Source organism: Octodon degus, unplaced genomic scaffold (genome assembly GCF_000260255.1).
Source record: "Octodon degus isolate 3935 unplaced genomic scaffold, OctDeg1.0 scaffold00079, whole genome shotgun sequence".
NCBI lineage: Eukaryota > Metazoa > Chordata > Mammalia > Rodentia > Octodontidae > Octodon > Octodon degus.
The window spans coordinates 9,048,673-9,067,162 of record NW_004524655.1 but is presented as its reverse complement, the minus strand read 5'-3'; the positions used below and the strand labels follow the sequence as shown (position 1 = coordinate 9,067,162).

At 54.1% G+C, this 18,490-nt stretch overlaps 1 protein-coding gene across 3 annotated transcripts in view; it reads right to left on the bottom strand.

Annotated features, from left to right (window-relative positions):
- Positions 1-5,393: 5,393 nt before the first annotated feature.
- The window catches only part of Fam222a (family with sequence similarity 222 member A), a 56,742-nt gene continuing 43,645 nt past the window's right edge, over positions 5,394-18,490 (bottom strand). For all 3 annotated transcript variants that reach the window (XM_004636291.2, XM_023720998.1, XM_023720997.1), the window contains exon 3: positions 5,394-10,121. In XM_004636291.2, coding sequence (XP_004636348.1) covers positions 8,845-10,121 — 1,277 coding nt within the window. In that variant the 3' untranslated portion in view covers positions 5,394-8,844. The remainder of the gene's footprint in view (positions 10,122-18,490) is intronic.

The following is an 18,490-nucleotide window of genomic DNA, read 5'->3' as shown; positions in this document are numbered from 1 at the left end:
GTGTGTGTGTGTGTGTGTGTGTGTGGCCAGCTCAGCCCACCAGGGGGCGGGGCTCGCTGGCATGTGGTGCTGGGGGATTGAACCGCGGTCCCTGTGCTTTGCTAAGCTTGTTCTAAGTAGGTGCTTTAGACCACTGAGCCATCTCACCAGCCCCTAAGATCCTACTTTGAGATTCCTCACTCACTCGCCTTGTCTGCCCCTCTCCAAGCCGAAGCTCCTTGGTTCCTCTAGGATTCCTCAGGCAGTCATGACAGCTACCATGTATGGAGTGCCTGCAGTGACCCTGACCCCGGCATTCAGTGCCTGCCAGGCCACAGGGTCTCTAGGGCTGAGGACTTGTCACTCAGCATGTCCGTGGGACAGAGTTTGAACCTGAGGCAGGACAGACAGTCTCTGATGTAAGATGGTTCCACTTCGAGTTTCCTGACTTACAGTGATGCAAAAACTGATCCACACTGAGCAGGAACCACACTTGGGTCTTTTTCTGGGCCAGGAGCAGGTGGCAGAAGGCACGGGAAACAGCGAACGTAAGAGCTCCGTGCTGCTGAGCTGTGGTGCCCCGTAGGTTAGGGGTGCAGAGTTGGTCTCTGCTTAGGATAGTTGCACTCCCCATGGGCTTCTCGGGGTGTAAGTCAAGCAGCGCCCACCACTCCCAAGCCCCAGCCAGGCCTCTTGCCCTGATTTCATTCAGCTTTCTAGGGAGTCCTGGCAGGTGGGGAATAAGTTTCATTCTTTTTGAACAAGGCTCAGAGGTGACGTGGTCTGCTTGGGGTCACACTGCTATCTGGGGAGTACAGATATGAGCTCCAAGTGCTGATTCTGATGGTGACAAGTACCCTTTCCCCCATCACTTATTATCTTTCCCTTCCCAACTGCTTGGCTGAATGAGTACTAGAAGTAGTAGGAATATTTCTTTCTTCTTTTTCTTTCTTTCTTTTTTTTTTTGGTGGTATCAGGGATCAAACTCAGGTCCTTGCGCTTGCCAGGCAAGAATTTGTTCCACTGAGCTATCTCCCTGGCCCAGTATTAGGAATATTTCTAAACAATGATTTTTTTTTTTTAATCCCTGAGCTTTAAGTGAACCCATCAGGTGTCTCCAGTTTGATCTTAGTGCTTCTACATATATCACCTTAAGCCTCGCTGTGATCCTATAAAGTTGGTATTTTTAAATACATCACCCCATTTCCCCCAGGTATTGCTTACAGGCTGTTTGTTTGTTTGTTTGTTTTGCGAGTGATAAATTAGTTCACATCAGTGCAAAAGAGCAGGCAATTCTGTCTTCAAGCGTGGCTGGATCAAAGGGCATGAAGGAGGCCATCAAGGATTAGACTCTTGTGTGCCTCTCAGGTCTGCCTTCCCTCGGGGCAGCTTACTTCTTTAACAGGCATAAGGACTTCTTACCAACCCAGCAATCTCAGAGAAGAGTTATGTATTCCCTAATCATCCCAGTGAAAAAAAAATCTCAGGACTGCCTCTTATTGGACCAACTGGGGTCACGTGTCTATTGCTGGACCAATCACTGTGGCCAGGGGAGCAGGTTGGTCCCTGATTGGTCAGGCCGGAGTCCGGCATCAGGGACGAGACTAGAGTTTCCCAGAACCCAGAGGGAGAAGGACGACTTCCCTGAAGAAAGGTGAGTGTTGATATCAAGGCAAACTATATCAACACTCCGATTTTCACTCCTCTTTTCACCCAGGCCCTTTGCTGTGAAACCACTGTCCTTTCACAGCCAGCAAATCCTAATTTTCTGGGTCTGACCATGTAACTTGTGTTGGCCAATGGGAAGCGAGCAGACATACAGGGCCAGCACTGCCCCCTAGGATGAGAGCCAGGAGGAGACCCTGGCTTCTGGGTGAGACAAGAATGGTTTTGGGTACCATACCACTGACGTATGTGCGTGCGTGCGTGCGTGTGTGCGTGGTGCAGGGAGCAATCGGTAATGATATAGATAATAGAAAAAAGAGTAAATAGAACACAACAGCCCCCCTAAACCAGGAATGTTCACTGTAGTGTGTGTGTGTGTGTGTGTGTGTGTGCGCGCGCGCGTGTGTGATTTATTTTTGTGGTACATCCCCAGTCTCTTTCATTTTATATTTTGAGACCTGGTCTCACCCAGTTATTAAATTGCCCAGGCTGAGCTTGAACTTGTGAACCTTCTGCCTCAGTCTCCCTCTCAGAGTGCTGGGATTAGAGGCACGTGCCACTACAGCTGGCTCGATTTCTGTATTACACCTGAGAAAAATCAAGGCTCAGAGAGGCTCCCAGAGCATCTGACTGGTAAAGGAGTAGGATTTGAACCCAGTTACTTGGCCATGCAAGATGGGGGATAAATGAGAGGTACAGGACTGTGTCCTATGGTAGAAACCCTGGCTGTCACCTGCCACTTTTACCGAGTCCCTTAGCCCACCAGCTCTCTTTTGGTGGCCTCCTTCTTTGAACATACCACCACTTTCACTCCAGCAGGGCTTTCCTATTATGTGCATGTATGTGTATTTAATAATGATAAAGCACTTGTATGTCATATTTGACAGGACGGCTTTTTCTCCTCCCAAGTTTAAAGCACTACTGGGAAATAATTAGTGCTACTGGAAGCAAAAACAAAGGGATCCCATCAGAAAAGACAGTCTCCAAACCTCTCGGATCTTAATTGAACAATTACCTCTTATGCCTATGAATAGTTCATTATTACATGCCCTGTTATTATTAGCTGTTATTATTGTTTTAGATGAATGCTGGGGATTTTATTTAATCAAAAGCCATATTCAGCCACATTGTTCGTCTCTTCCGAATGCATGCTTGTGACATTTCCAAAGGCGATAATGTAGTCGGCAGTCAGTCTCCGCAGCTGGCCCAGATAACGGTGCGTTTGGATGGTTTCCGGTGTTTGGATGGGCCAATTCAGTACTCCAGGACTCTGTTCGTACTGTTATTAATTTTCAGCTCCCTGGCAAAAGCATCTGCATGAGAACCAAGCACCTCGTACCTTTTGTATTTGAGGAATCCACAGTCACTGGGGGTGATGGGAGGAGTTTGTTCAGCTCAAGCTTTTGAGACAAGAGCAAAGGCAGGGTGAGGACACAGCCAGAGGACAGGGTCGGGGAGGTGGGTGGCAGTGGAGACCCAGACCCCAGAGCCTTGAGCATGTCCTCAGGCTGGGAGGGCTGTGAGCATGGAGGAGCCTCCCGCAGGACGATGCACAAGAACCCCAGTGAGGCTCCTGCTGTGCGGTAGGGTCTGTGGGAGCTGAGGTCTTGGGAACCACAGGTGGGAAGTTCTGGATGGGAGCTGCTGCCTCCTATTGCTGACACACAGCATCCGGTTTTGCTCAGTTTTCCACTCTGCACAGCTTGGGGCTTCTCTAAGCCAATCACTGTGATTCTATTTCTCTTACTAGCTACGGGTACAGGAATGGCCATATGAGCCTGTGCTGCTCCATAAGCTAAGAAGACGAGTCTGATGGGGAAGGGGGAATTCTGGGAAAGAAAGATAAGTACACATAACAGGAATGGACTAGTCTTTTTTTTTTTTTTTTTTGCTGGGGACTGTCAGGTCTGGTAGCATGATGTGTGGAGTGGCAGCAGCCCTTCTGTGACCAAGAAGCACTCTGCCTGATCAGAAGGATGAAAAGAACATGGGTCCTTGGTGCCGCCACTGAGCTGCTGAATTAGCCAACCCTGGGGCATCCGCCTTCATGATTATTTGAGGCAGTACATTTTTTCATTTAAGCCAGTTAAGTCAGGATTTTCTTCTACCAAACCAAAATCATATAGATGCAAGTGCATTTATGTAATTGTTCCTGTTTTAGAGTTGAAGAAAGTAAGACAAGGAAACATTCATGCAGCTGGATCTGGGTGGAGCCAGAATCTGAACCTTCTGTCGTAGGATGAACTTTCTAGGTGGTGGTGGGAGTGTGTGTGTGTGTGTGTGTGTGTGTGTGTGTGTGTTGAGCCTTTTCAAAAGTGGCAGTTTTCCATTTTTTCCCCAACAGCTGGTTGCTGTAGTTCCTGACAGGCAAGAACCAGGGATCTGGGTGAGGATGGCATGACCTTCTCAGCACCCCCAGGTCCTCAGCCATTCCAGGGAGGACTCCTTGCTCTCTGGCCCCTCTTGTTTCAGATGCACCGCTTGAATCCCGGCGGCGGTCTGCTTCTGGCCGATGCTGGGCGGGGCTGCGGACAGCGTAGAGACTGGCCACCAGGGGCCGCTGTGGTCACACCTGGGGCAGCCTCTGCAGCGAGACCTGAGGGAAATGAACCCCGGCACCTGGTTGAGAAAAGCCTGCCTGTGAGCTCTGGACAAGCAGGCCCCGAGTCTCCGAGACTCAGGAAGGACTCCTGTCCCCGAGGGGAGAAGGAGCTCAGACACCTCCAGAGGATTTAGGGTCCAAGCAGCTGCGTGCCCAGGGGCAAGTTGCCTTCCCTCTCTGAACCTCAATTTTCTTTTCTTTTCCAAGTGGGGTCCTCAGGCCACACCTCAAATGCAGCTTCCTCCCTCCTGTGGAGGCTCTGACCCTTCCTCTCTGCCTACTTCAACATGGTAGACAGAGACCTTTTAGGATGAGGTTGTCCCAGATAAGAGGCCCAGGTCAGGACTGGGTCCTAGCCTCTGTTTGGCTATCAGCCCCACTCCTTATGTGGCAGCTGGGGAAACCGAGACTCAGGGGAGAAGGCAGGCACTCCATTTCCCCACTTGCAATTCAGGAGTATTTTCTGACGTCCTACTTTTTTCTTTTTTGATCGGGGGATTGAACTCAGGCCCTTGCACTTGCCAGGCAAGCACTTATTCTACTGATTCATCTCCCTGGCCCCTACTTTTTTCTTGAGATGCTAATAGATACATTAAATATTAAAGGTTAAAGGAGAGAAATGGTTATATGCAGGACTCTGCATATAATATAGTGAAGTGATTTGTGCATTGCCAAGAGTGGGTCTATACAACCCTTTCTCAAATTCTTTTAACTGAACCATTATTTTGCGCCATCAGAGCTGGAATCCAGGGCTTCCCACATGCCAAGCAAGTGCTGTACTTCTGAGCTACATCCCCAGCTCTGTTTCTCAGTTCTTTGGCAAACCTACTTTTGGAATCAGCTGGACAAGGTGACATCGGAAGAGTGCTCCCAACTTAGCTGTGTGCGCCATCTGTAAGATCTCTCTGTGCTGCCCCTTGGGGCCGAATTCCCATCCCCTAAGTTCAACCTGCCTGATAGATGGTCTAGGCTGGCCTCAGACTCACATCGATCCTCTTGCCTTAGCCTCCCGAGTGCTGGGTTTACTGGTGTGAACCTCCATGCCCAGTAAGGGTGTTCCTTAACTTAAAATGATCTTATATTAGGATAAATGCATTGGTTGAAAATACATCTTTTTATTTTTTCAGAACTGCGGATTGGACCCAGAGCCTTCCCAGCGAGCCACATCCTTAAGACCTTTTGTATTTTCTGGAGACAAGGTCTTGGTAAGTCACTAAGTTGCCCAGGCTAAGTTGCGACTCGCAATCCTCCTGCCTTGGGCTCCCAGAGTGGGGATCATAGGTGTGCACAGGGATGGGGAGGGGGCTTTAAGAGCACTACCCGTGTGTTATGCAGGCTCAGTACGGCACAGGCGCGTGGGGCAGTGGTACAGGATCAGAGCTTGTGGATCGGCTTGGTGCTGAGGCTGCGGCTTGGAGCGCCTGGGAGGGCTGGTTGGAAGTGATCAAGCCCAGAAGTTCAAAGTGGTCAACTGGTGTCAACTTCCTGGGGGAATGTGTGGTCCCACATGTGGGGAAATGGGGCTGTATGCCTAGGAGGGTTCCGTGTGCGCGCACATGCGGGATCCTGCCTGAGCTCAGTAAGAGGCTTGAACAGACAGGATGCTCCCTGGTGGGTTGGCCTCGTCTGGGTCTCCTTTCCCGCAGAAAGTCCCCCTTGCCTTCGGGAGCCAAAGTGCCGCTGCCAGGATGGCAAGGTTGGGTGTTCTCTGCTTGGCACAGTGGCTCCCAGCTCCGGCCGTGGATGGGATGGCTGTGCTCCCTCCTGGCTACTTCTCCATTCTGCATCCCCGGCTGCGTGGCTTTGGGTGGCGACTACCCACCAGTAGGCCTCATCTCTAATAAGCATGCGCCTGCGTGGTGGGAGGCGGTGGCATCTGGCGGCCAGGCTGCCTTCTGGTTGCAAGACCACAGGCTACCGATGATTACAACTTTGGGGTTTTTCCTGTCCCGCTGTGGGACTGCGCATGCATTCCCACTAGAATGGCTATAGTAGAGGGCCCTTCGTGACCAACCACCACTCAGGTGTCCCACTGGGGAAACTGAGGCCCAGGGAGATGGGATCCAGCCAGGGCAGACCTCCACCCCAGCCCAGTGCAAGGACCATCGGGTCTTTCCAGGAGGGGAGTGGGTCCTCTGCCAAGATCACAAATGGGCACCTAGGTGACGGGGGGTGGGGGGAGAAGGGGACAGGTTGGTGCTTAGGTGGCTTTGTGGTGGCCCCCAGAAAAGTTGGGCCACAAGCTACTGCCCAGCTCTAGGCATGGCCTCCTCCCTGCGCACTGCCTGCCCTGCCCAAGGCCCTGTGGGCATCAGGGCCCTTGGCTCTGTCTCTGCGGCATGGCCTTCTTGGGGAAAGGTCGGCTCAGGGCACTCATGGGAGCCTGGTCTACTTGCTCTGGATGCCCAGGTGGGCTTCGGTGACATGGGGCGTGGACTCCTGGCTCCCTCACCGACCCTGTGGGGACCCTCTGTAAATGGGCATGATCTCATCACTCACCTGATAGGGTTTTTGTGAAACGGGGGCCAAGTGAGACCAGAGAGGCACTTAGGAACAGCTGTTTATGCTCATTAGGAGCCAGGAAGATTGCTCCTGGTGGCTGTGGCCTAGCCCTGACTTTCCCAGCCTGGCCCCCAGCAGGACCTGGGCTCCTGTGCCCAGTGGGCTGTGCGCTACACTCGGCTCACAGACGCAGATGTGGGGCTGTGTGCGCTGCCAGATTCAGGGACACCCTGCTTTCCGTGGATGCCCTCCCTTCCACTGGGCAGGCAGTGTTCAGGACACAGGCAGAAGGCCTGCCTTGGGCTAGGGCTGTGGCTGCCCCGGACCAGGTGTTGGGTCAGCAGGCCAGGCTCGAAGGGCAGGAGGAAGCAAGGACAGGGATAAGCGGCGAGGAAGCCTGGCTTTTCATGGACCTGCTGCGCAGCCTTGGGCAGCTCCCCTCATGTCTCTGAGCCTGAGAGTCTTGCTCTCTTAACAACTCCAGTCTTACAAAGGTGTCTGGGGCTCAGAGATGGAGTGCTCAAGGAATGCTGCGCTTCCTAGGACAGGTGATGCCTGTTGCAAATCTCCAGGTTAGGGCAAGGTGGGTGTGGGCTGGGTATCCGCAGCTAGGAGACAGCCTGTCCCCCAAACCAGAAACAGCCCTGGGATGGAGCGGGTGGAGGGGTGTCCCCAGACTGCCACAGAGGCCACGAGCCAGTGCTTAGCTCGCCCTGACCCCCCAGTCTGCACAATGATCTCGGCCCATGCCAGAGATCGAGAGCCCCGGTGTGACGCCAAGCAAGGCAAGGCAGAGGCCAGGCACCCAGGCGCAGCAGGTGCCCTGAGGGTCCTGGGGCGTTTCCCTGAGGCAGCCAGGCCAGCGGCCAGCGCGGGGGAGGGGAGGCCGCCTGCATGGCCCTAAGGGAGGCAGTGCGCGGGATGGAAAGAGCTACAGAGCAAGCCAACAGCTGAGACACCATCTGTGTTTTCCTCTTTTTTTTTCTTTCTCTTCGTTTTTAAAACAATATAGTGCAGGCTGCACTTCTCACAGTAGAATATAATGGTCAATTTTAGTATAAAAAAAAACATTCTCAGAGATTTGTAAATGCACTTAGTGCTTGAACAGGCCTTGGAGAGAGATACAGTACCGCTTCTGGAGTGCCGGGGAGGGGACTGGACACGGGGGGCTTCAGGCCTCGGGGGAACCCCTGCCTCTCTCCCCCTGGGCCTTGGAGGGTGGACTACAGGAGTTTGATGATTCCAAAACCAATGGGCCGGCCCCACCTTCTCTTCTTACTGAAGACAACGTGGAGGCCCTCTGAGCGGGGTCTGGAGTCTGCAGGCCCATTGTTAGGCCCCAACGGTGCCTTTGTGCGAATAGGAAAATGGTGCCCCTTCCTCTAGATGAAGAAAGCTGTGATAAATATACAAGTCTAGAATGCCAAGTGGGGTCCCCTCGGGTGAGGCGCCTTTGCAGTGCGCAGCTGCAGAGCCGCACCCCGCAGCCCTACAAGAGGTACTGGAGAGAGAGGAGATGATGCTGGCGCAGGGTGTAGAGTAGGGAAAGTGATTCTGTGTGAGGAAGGAGTGGGTTGGGACAGAATCTGAGGGGGGAGGAACGGGGACCAGGAGTCCCAGGGCCTCTAGGATTCTAAGGTCAGAGTGATCTTCACCTGGGTTGGCTGGTGTGGGACTATTTTGGGCCCAGTGACTTCTCATAGGCCCCATCTGTTCCTTTTTGGGGGGCTTGTGGCAGTGGGTGGATGCAACGCATGACAGCCCTGCCCCAGCCTGAGCCCTGTGGTAGAGATCCAGAAAGAACCATCCCTCTATGTAAGTGGTTTCTCTCTCTCCGCCCTTGGCAGCCTGAATGGAGGCGTAGAGGACTCCAGCCCCCCTCAGGCTCTCCTCAAGTCCTGGGCCAGCGATCAGGGAGGGGCTTCAGCAGGGGAGGTCACCCTACCCCCCTCCACCTGCCCCAAGCCCGGCTTACCAGGGCATCCCGTGGGCACAGGGTGAGGCTGAACATCCAGGGAGCGAGCCACCCACCCTGCTCTCGGCCTGCGCCCCCACCTGGCGCACTGTCCATCCGTCTGAGCATCCACCTGGCAAACCTATCTGTAGACGGGCAGGCGGATGTGGGCGTGCTGGTGGTCGAGCAGCCGGGGCACTGCCACCGTTTCATAGCCCTTGCCCAGCATCTGCTCCTTGATGCAGGGTGGACGGATGTCATTGATGAGGTACTCCAGCGACTGCAGGCTGCTGCTCAGCACGGAGGTGTTGCACACACTCTTGCTGGGCAGGCCTGACAGGGCGTCTGCAGGAGGCCCCGCCAACTCCCGGGTGGCTCCGGGCCCCAGCTCAGTCACAGCCACTGCTGCCGCAGCAGGGTTGTAGCAGTCGCTGGTGGGGGTCACCAGCACGCTGTTCCAGGGGGCAGCAAAGTACTGGCCCACAGTGAAGCTGGCTGGCAGCCCCACGCTGCAGTTGAGGGGTGACCCGCTAGCCCGCTCATAGGCCCGGCTGCCACAGGCCTCTGGGGACTTGCTGGCTGCTGTGCCGCTGCTATAAGCACGCAGGGGCTGGGGCGGCGGCGGGGGTGGCTTCTGCGGCCATAGCAGGTAATCCAGGCCACCTTCCACGTACCCTGCAGGCTTGGTGGCCCCAGCTATTGTCAGGGCAGGAGTGCCCCCAGGACCCAGCTCTGCGCCTTTCCGGCAGTCGGGCAGGCCAGCTGTTGCTGAGTAGGCCACGCTAGGGAAGCTGGGCACCGGGCCATGCTTGGCTGGGCTGGGGTGGGGAACAGCCACCGCCTGGCAGGTGGCGGGTGCAGTGCCTGGGGCCTGACACTGCTGGTTGAGCTGGTAGAGGATGCTGTGGATGGAAGGCAGGTTAGAGGGCGGCAGGGGCAGGCCTCGGCCTGGCAGAGGGATGACAGAGGCGGCAGTGGCGGCTGCAGGCAGGCTGGGAGGCGGGGCAGGTGCCTCGGGTGGCTTGGGGTAGGCCAAGGGCCCCAGGGTGCTGGGCGCTGGGTAGGGTGCGATGCCCACCTGCACGGTGGCTGGTGACAGCTTGGTCCGCTTGCCCTCGGCGCTCTTGAGCACGCTTTTGGCAGGCCCGGTGGGGGCTGCTGCGCTGGAAGAGACAGCAGCCTTGACAATGGCCAGCAGCCCCTGGTAGCCAGCAGCGTGCTGCGGGTAGGGGCTGTAGCGCTGGCCACTGGTGTCATAGCCGTTGACAGTGCGGCTGAGGTGCTTGTGCTGGGGCACACGGATGTTGGTGGGAAAGATCTTGATGGACAGCGGGCTGTTGGCCACCTTCTCAGCGTAGGCATCCAGCTCAGCTGGGCTCGGGTAGCGGGAGGAGTGCATGGAGCTGGCTGTGGTCTCACCTGCAGGGACAGAGACGCTGATGAGCACTGACCCCACAACTTGGCAGGGCCCTGAGCCTGTTGCCTTTGCAAGCACACAGAGCTGCCCAGCTCCCATCCCTCTCATTCTCTTCTTCTCTGTTCCTTCCAGGTTTGCTTGAACACAGGGTCTTTGCACTGAGCTATTTTTCCCAGCTCTATTTTTATTTATTTTGAGATAGGGTCTACCTAAGTCATTAAGTTGTCCAGGCTGGGCTAGAACTTGTGATTTTCCTGCCTCAGCCTCCCAGAGTGCTGGGATTGCAGGTGTGCACCATCATGCCCAAACCTTTCCAGATTTTTAAGGTTTGGATCACAGTGTAAAATACAGAAGTTACATACATAAGCCTGGTGAATTTTCACTAAAGGATCTGTCTATGTTGAGAGGCAGGGCACAGCCAGTCCCTCAGAGGGTCCCTGTGTCCCCTCCAAGTCCCCAGCCATGTCTCAGTTCACCACTGTCCCGACTTCCAGCAACAGGGGCTGGCTGTACCTGGCTGTGTGGCCCACTGGAGTCCTGCACTGTGCACAGCCTGGCAGCCATCACGCCACAGAATCCTATGTCTGCGGGGCTCTGTGACGCATGCGGTTAATTCCTACATCTCTGCCCAGTGCAGAGGCAGTGGTGCCCCTTGGAGCCCCTCCCTTGTCCTGAGACATTTCCTGGTGCAGCCCGCACTTTCCCTGGGGCCAAGGGCCCGGGGCAAGAGCACTCCTGGGGCGAATGGACAGACTCTGGGTGAGCTGCTGGCCCTCGGGTGGCAGGGAGTGGCTGTGGACGTCAGTGCTGTCACATCGTGTTAATGCTCTCCTGGGTACAGGGCCTCCTGGCCAAGTCCTGAGGCCATGGGGGAAAAGGGCCAGGAGAAGCAGATTTCAGGCAGCAGCAACAGCTGGGCAGGGGTCCAGAGGCCAGGAGAATCACTCCTGGGAATCACTTTGGCTGACAGGAGACGGACCCAAGTGGCTGGGTGGGCCCTTCATGGCTGGCCAGGGGCTCTCACTGTGTCACTCATGTTGGTGATGTCTGGAGATGTGTGTGCTGGTCCCAGCTGGGCTGGCGGGGGAGCAGGGCTAGCGGCATCTCACAGTAAGCGGCTCGGCCCCCACATGAACCACCCAGCCCTGCATGTCAGGAGAAGGGTGGAGAAGCTCTGCTCAAGGGCATGGGCAGCGCTGCAGGGTGTTCAGCAGGGCGGGAAGGTGGTGACGGTGGCATCTCATGTCCCGCCAGCCTCGCGTGGGATGGGCAGGTGAGGCCACCGTGGGCCTCCATCCTGACCCTGCCCAGGGCAGCCCCCTCCTAAGTGGTCTAAAATAAACTCGGTGTGGAGAATGGAAATGTCACTTTGGCCAACGGGGGAATCTTTCTCCGAGATTGGATTTAAACTACATTATACAAGCAATTTCATGGGCACTTAGCGCCGCTCGGAGAGTCCCGCAAAAAAAGGGACCAGCTCTTCATTTGCCAGCCATAAATCAGCAGTTGCTATAATGAGCACAAAAATGTCACTTTTATGCAATTTTACAGATGAACAAAACTGGTGAAATTAGCTGTGGTAACCTACTAGAGTCAGCAAAAGCAGCTGCCGGGGAAAAAAATTATATCTGTATGTATTTTCGTTCCTCTTAAACTCTCTTCCCAAGCAAGTTTCTGCCATTGTGGTGTGAAAACTCATTTGTCCTCACCATTATACTTTCATTTGGAGTTTATCTTGAGTATCCAATGAGCCACCAACTGTGAAAATGATTAAATCTACAAAATCTATCTAATGGATGGAATAAATTAGGTGTTTAAAACCTTAAGAGTGGGGGCTGGGGGGCACAGCAATGCCCGTTCCGTCCCCATTGATTGAAGGATGGGGCGCCTTACCCCCATCTGGTCGGTGGGGCTCCCGAAGGATGGTGTGATGCCTCCAGCTTCTGTGGGGGTTGATAGTGGCCCCAGAACATGGTGCCATTTGTGGAGTACTTAGGGAGTGCCAGGCTCTCCGCCCAAGGCTTTTCTCAGTGGCTTTTACTGAGGGAGTAATTGGGGGATGGTCCCCAAGTTTCCGATGAGAACAGGCTGTGGCATTTAGCAGCCAGTCTCTGCCACCTGCCACCCTGCATTCCCGCCCGTGTGCCATCCCCAAGACCCACAGCAATCCTGGCTGAGCTGTGCAGCCAGTAAGCCTCTGGGAGCTTCTGGGACCCAGTCTTACAAATGTGGTGGCCTCCTTGTGGCTCTCTTGGATCCCTTGCTCAGAGGGGAAGCTGCTGCCGTGTGGGAACAGTGGCGCAGCCTGCGGTGGAGCAGGAGGCCCACTGAAGAGGGCAGAAGTTGCAGCCAGCTGCTGCGAGAGCCTCACTGCAAATAAAGCCTCCAGCCCCGACCATACCTCCTGAGACCCGGACCTGAACCGCCCAGCTAAGCTGTGCTGTGCGCAGTCTCCTGAGCCATTCAGACCAGCAGGGACTAAATGATCACTGCTCTTGCAGGCTGCGCATTCTGGAGTCACCTGCAATACAGATGCCGTCCTTAGGACCCTGTTTTGCAGATCAAGAAAAGGACCAGAGCTCACCAGGAGCACACAGCCAGCAAGGGGCTGGGCTGGGCTCTGACGTCCTTGTCACCCCACACACAGGACCTCCGGGGAGCCGGGGATGCCGGAGGCTCATTCTTTTTCTGCAGAAGTATGCAGCCTGTCCTCAGGAGGGACCATAGTCAGCCTAGGGCCTTGAGGTGGCCAGGGATGATCACATGTGGCTGTCATGGCTGCACTGGCCCCTACCTGGCTCTAAGCTGAGTCTCACCTAGAACTGGGCTTGCCCAGGGCTCGCTGTGCTCCTCGGTGTTTGGCACCTGGACACCTTCAAGTGGGCATGGGCCTCCATGCCACCAGAGTCCCCGGTCTCGAACCTGCCCTGATGGCCCTTGGGATCACCACCTTGTTCCTTGGATTCTCTCCTGGGCTACCCCGGCTGCCTCAATACAGCCTATCCGACCAGAGTAGAGTGGAGGCGACACAGGGACCCAGGCCACCCTGATGCCACCCTGGTGGATGTCTCAGACCCTCCAGTGCAAGGGACCAGCCAAGAATGAAGTTCAGGGCCATCACATAGCCACACTGATGAATGTGAGGGCACAGAAGGCCCCACGGAGGGGCTGGAGAGCCAGCTGTGGGGTGGGCTCCTTAGCAGTGGAGAGAGGGAAACCCAGGGTCCTGCCTTCATTCCCTCAGCTGGCCTGTGGTCCCCACAGGGGTCCCTGGCAGGTCCTGGGCTGCGTTACCATACCATCCCCCCAAACTGGCTGCTGCTGGCTTGTCTTCCTTGCCCACCGCACTTGGGCTCCTGTAGCTGGCTTGTGCACTGCTTTTCCTCCACAGACCAGGGGTTGATCTGCTGATGCTGTACGGAATGAGTGGCGAGGCTGTGGTCAGCTGGACCAGTCCAGCCCAAGAGTTGGGGTGCTGGAAGCGAGGCCCCCATCAGCCACCTTTCTGCAGCCATCCTGGACCTTCGAGATGTGGCAGTGGTTGAAACCCTGGGGAGCTGCCACCGTGACACAGGAGGTGGCAGCAGCAAGCCCCAGGAACAGAGTTTTAAAAGATGCCTGCAAATTCTCTGACTCGGCTCCTATACACAGCATAGCTCAGTCTTTCTTCCTTTCTTTTTTTTTTTTTTTTTTTCTTTCCGCTTAAGTCATTCAACTGGCTTAGTAACTCCTATCCACAGAACAGGGTGCAGGAAAGTGACAGCTTTCACGGTGGTTTGTGAGGTTTAGCAGGCAGTGTGGCTCTGCCTGGAAGGCTGTGGACACCCCTCCTGGAGGCCAGCCAATGCAGAGGAGCCACCTGTGCACACACATCTGGGTGAGCGAGCAAGTTCTGAAGATCCCAGTCACCCCACCCCTCGGGACACCAGGGAGGAGAGGTGCACTGTCCCCACTGTGCCCTATGTATCACTAAGCATTATAAATGCTGCTGGACCCTGGCTGGCCTGGGGATAATGTGATATGCTGGCACAGGAACTGGGCTGGATTCGGAGGCCTCTGTGGTAGACCTCTCCTCGATACCCTGACATCTAGAGGCGCCTAGAAAAGGTCACGTGAACGCTGGTTCTGTGGTCAGAGAAAGACCTGTTGTGGGCCTTCTGGAGGCTGCAGCTGCCACACAGAAGCAGGACTGGGGTGTGGAGAAGCCAAGGTGCCCCCTCTGTGAACTAGGCCACCTCTGCCTGCTCGGTCCCGCCCATCACGGCCCCATTAAGAGCTTGTCGGGAAATTTAAAAGGCTGGCTGGAAGTGCCGGGTACATCGTTGCTGCCATTAAGTTAATGTTATGGGCCTTTTACAGGTGCGTTAAATAGACGCGGTTATTAACGAGTATATTAAGCCAATTAAAACCAGCCCTTTGAGTGGGATTTAATGTTGCCAGAGGGACACACCAGAGCCGGCCTCTGCTGCCGCACTGCTACATATCGCTACCTTCCAGAAGGGGGGCTGGGAGGGATGGGGACTCCACTGTGGGGGTGGCAGGGTGGTGAGAAGCTGAGACTCAGCTGCAGTCAGGTAGCAGGGGCTTGACAGGCAGCTCCACCGCTCACTGTGGGTGACCTTGTACAGGGCACTTAGTGTGAGCCTCAGGGTCTGGTCTGTCACAGGGGATGAAGGTGGCTCTGTCATGGGGGCGAAGCTGGTGTGGATCACGTACTCAGCAAGTGGGAGGACTCCCTGGAGGACCCAAGCATCTGTGGGGGACACAGCAGGTCTCTACGGGTACTGCCCTGCTGGATGCAGGGGGGAAGGAAGGCTGGGGACAAGCTGTGGCCAGGGAGAGACACGTGGCATCCAGCCCCGTCCACCCTGCGGGGTCCATCCTGACCCGGCTGACAGGTCAGCAGACAGAGGCTTGCAGAGAGCAAGCTGGTTCCCTGTGCTCCTGCCGGCTCTAGAGCCACCACCTGGATGGCAGAGCAGTCACAAGCTTCTCCTGACTCCTAGGGTGACCTCAGCTTTTTGGGTGAATGGAACTACCTGTCACTTTCCCCCAGGAGTGGAGGATGACAGGTGTGCCAGGCACATGGTAGGTGCTGGTAGATGCGTCTCTTGGATGCCCTGCCACTGCCACTTCTCCAGCCTCCTCCTGGAAGTCCTTTCTCAGGAAGTCCCAGTGGACATTACCCAGGTGCACACAGTGAGGAGCAAGGAGTGTCTGGGCTTCAGGACAGACCCTCCCAGCCCGCGGGAGAAGCAGCTCTGTATCTGCATTCCCCTTCATCCTGACACTCCGCCCTTGGAGGTGGCAGCCTCCTGAACGCTCAATTAACATGACACTAATTAGCTGGTGGCACGGGCAGAATCCCTAATGAGGTCGCTGGGGGGGGGGGTGTAAAGGAAGGCTGCTGGGCCAGGGCAGATGCAGCTGCTCTCCAGCCTCCACTGGGAGGGACCTGGGGAGAGGCCCTGTGACGGCGCTTCCTGACTGTCTCAGGGACCCCAGCCTCCCTCGGGCTCCATGACCCTGGGGTGAACCCAGGGGACCCAGTTCGCCAACTGAGGGCCTCAGGAAAGTGACTGCAGCTCTCTGGCCTCTTTCCTGTGGGGCAGGAAGTGCTGATTAAGTGACAACATGCATGCCAGGTGGCTTGACACATAGTAGGTGCTCAGAAGAGGCTGGCCACCTTCTTTCTAGAGCTTTTTTTTTTGCAGAACCGGGGAATGAACAAGGCCATTGTGCTTGCCAGGGAAGCACTTATTCCACTGTCTAGCTCTTTTCAGGGTACATAAATGATGGATGTAGTGGATCTCATTAGCATAGCAGCAAGATCCTGTCCCTCTCCTTCTCTATCCGTGTGCGCGCATGCGCGCGCGCACACACACACACACACAGATGCTTAGGCACACGTGTGAGCCATGCATGCCCCTGTGTATAGACAGGTGCTGGGCATGGTGGCACAAATCTATAATCTCAGCTACCTAAAAGGCTGAGGCAGGAGGATCTCAATTCTGAGGTCAGCCTGGACAAATGAGCAAGACTTTGCTTCTGCATTTTTTTTTTTTTTTAAAGGGCTGGGGATACAGGCGACTGGTAGAGGACTTGCTGAGTATGTATGAGACCCCAGGTGCTACCTCCAGTATGGGGGGGGGGGATGCAGCTGTTCCCAGGCCTTCTTCATCCTGAGCCCCATCTAGAGCTGTCCTTGCGTCTCTGCAGGTGCAGCTGGGGGTTACTCCTGCCTCCCAGCCTGGCTTTCCTGCCCCCACCAGGGCCTCAGTTTCCCTCCCCTGGGCCCTGTCTTTGGCCCACCCCTCACTCTCCCCATGCCCAGGGCTTCTCCCCAGCACCAGCTCCCTGCCCACTCCTGCTGCTTGCTTTCTGTGGCCACAGCTGGGGCTCTATTCTGGAGATTGGGGTCCGTGTTAAGCACTACAGAGTCCTCTCTCCATTTGTCATTTGACTAAATTTTAATGCGATCCAGCTTGTCCTTTCCTTTATTTATGGCTTTTCTCTGATTTTGGAAATCCTTCCCTCGCTGGGGGTTGATACCACTGCTTTTCTTCCATGAACGGTATGAGGCCCTTTCCCCGAGCTGGGCTTCCGTTCCGCGTATGGCATGAGGCAGGGCTCCATTGGATAGCTGGCTGCTCCTGCACTGCACGTGTATCTCCACTGAGCTGTAGCCACCACAGTGTCCTGGACCACTCACATGGATGTGGGTCCATTTCTCGGGGTCCTGCTCTCTTCCCCTATCCCTCTGGCCTAGCCTTAAGCCATGGCAGTACAAGCCCTTTACCCGATGCCATCTTTCTTTGCGAGAAATGTTGCGGCCATTCCATTTCTTCATTATCTGCTTCAAGGCCAGCTTTTCAAGTTACACACAAACACATACATGGCTATGATGTAGGGACTGAACTGGATTTTCCCCCCTAGATTGAATTACTGCCCCTGCCCCTGACATATTTTTAAGTTTATCTAGATCTTTTTGTCTGGGCATGATGATAAACAATTATAATCCCATCTGCTCAGGAGGCTGAGGCAGAAGGATCACCAGTTCCTGGGAAACTGAGACCCTATCTAAAAACAAAAAGAGCTAGATGAGTAGCTCAATAAGAGTACAGTACTTTATCAATAAAACTTTGAAAAATTAAAAAAAAAAAAGAGTACAGTACTTGTCTAACATACCCAAAGCCCTGGTGACAGCCATAATACTGAAAAAAAGAAATCATTGAATAGGTTTTTTCCTCTGGAAAGGTTATTTGAATCTTCTGATTTTATTTCGTTTTATTTATTTATTTTGGCGGAACTGGGGATTGAACTCAGGCCCTTGTGCTTGCCAGGCAAGCGCTTATTCTACTGAGCCATCTCCCAGGCCCCTGTCTAATTTTAATTTGTGATACTTGAGATCAAAGTCAGGACTATTTTATAATTTTACATTATATATCATAACTTAGATACACTGGACAAACTCCTAAGTGTAAACCACCCAAAATGACTTAACAAATTAGAGATCTTGAACAAAACATTAACTGATCAAAATACCACCCACAATGAAAAGTGCCATTCAGGATGGTTTCACTGGTGAATTCTACCCTGCACATAAAGACAACTTCTGGGGAGAAAAAGAGAGAGAGAAAATTCGCAAATTCTTCAAGGCCAATATTCCCCCATACCACAAATAAAGTTCTCTCTCACAAACTACGGATCAATAACTTTTATGGATGTAGATGGCAAAGTCAAAATATGAACAAACTGAACCCAGCAGTGTACACAAAAGACTACACACCCTGACCAAGTGGGACTTAGCCAAAGAACACAAGTGTGGCTCAACGCCAAAGCCTCAATTCACCTAACAGGTGCTACTGACAAAGGGCAGCTCTGGGGCTGCAGGAAAAGCAGTGACCCAAACTATACCCTTTCAAAATAACCACAGTCAAGAAACTCTGAAAAATCCACAGCTGAGTGCTTACCCCAACGTCCCTCCAAAAGTCAGAATCAGACAAAGCTGTCTGCTTACGCCACTTTTCTGCAACACTGTACTGAAGGAAACCTCAACTGCCAAGGCATTAGGTGAGGAAAATAGAAGACATTATATTAGAATTAAAATCATCTCTACTCACTGATAACAAAAATGGTTAGATTAGCCAGGCTGTACAAGATTGCATGACCAAGATAGGCAAATCAATTGTATCTCTGTACACTCACACAGAACAACCAAACGAAATTCAGATGGCAATTCCAGGGCTGAGGTTGTAGCTCAGTGGTAGAGTACTTGCCTTGCAGGAACAAGAATATGGGTTTGATCCCTAGCAGCCCCCAGACAGAAGAAAAAAACTACATTTACAACAGCATCAAAAAGAACAAACAG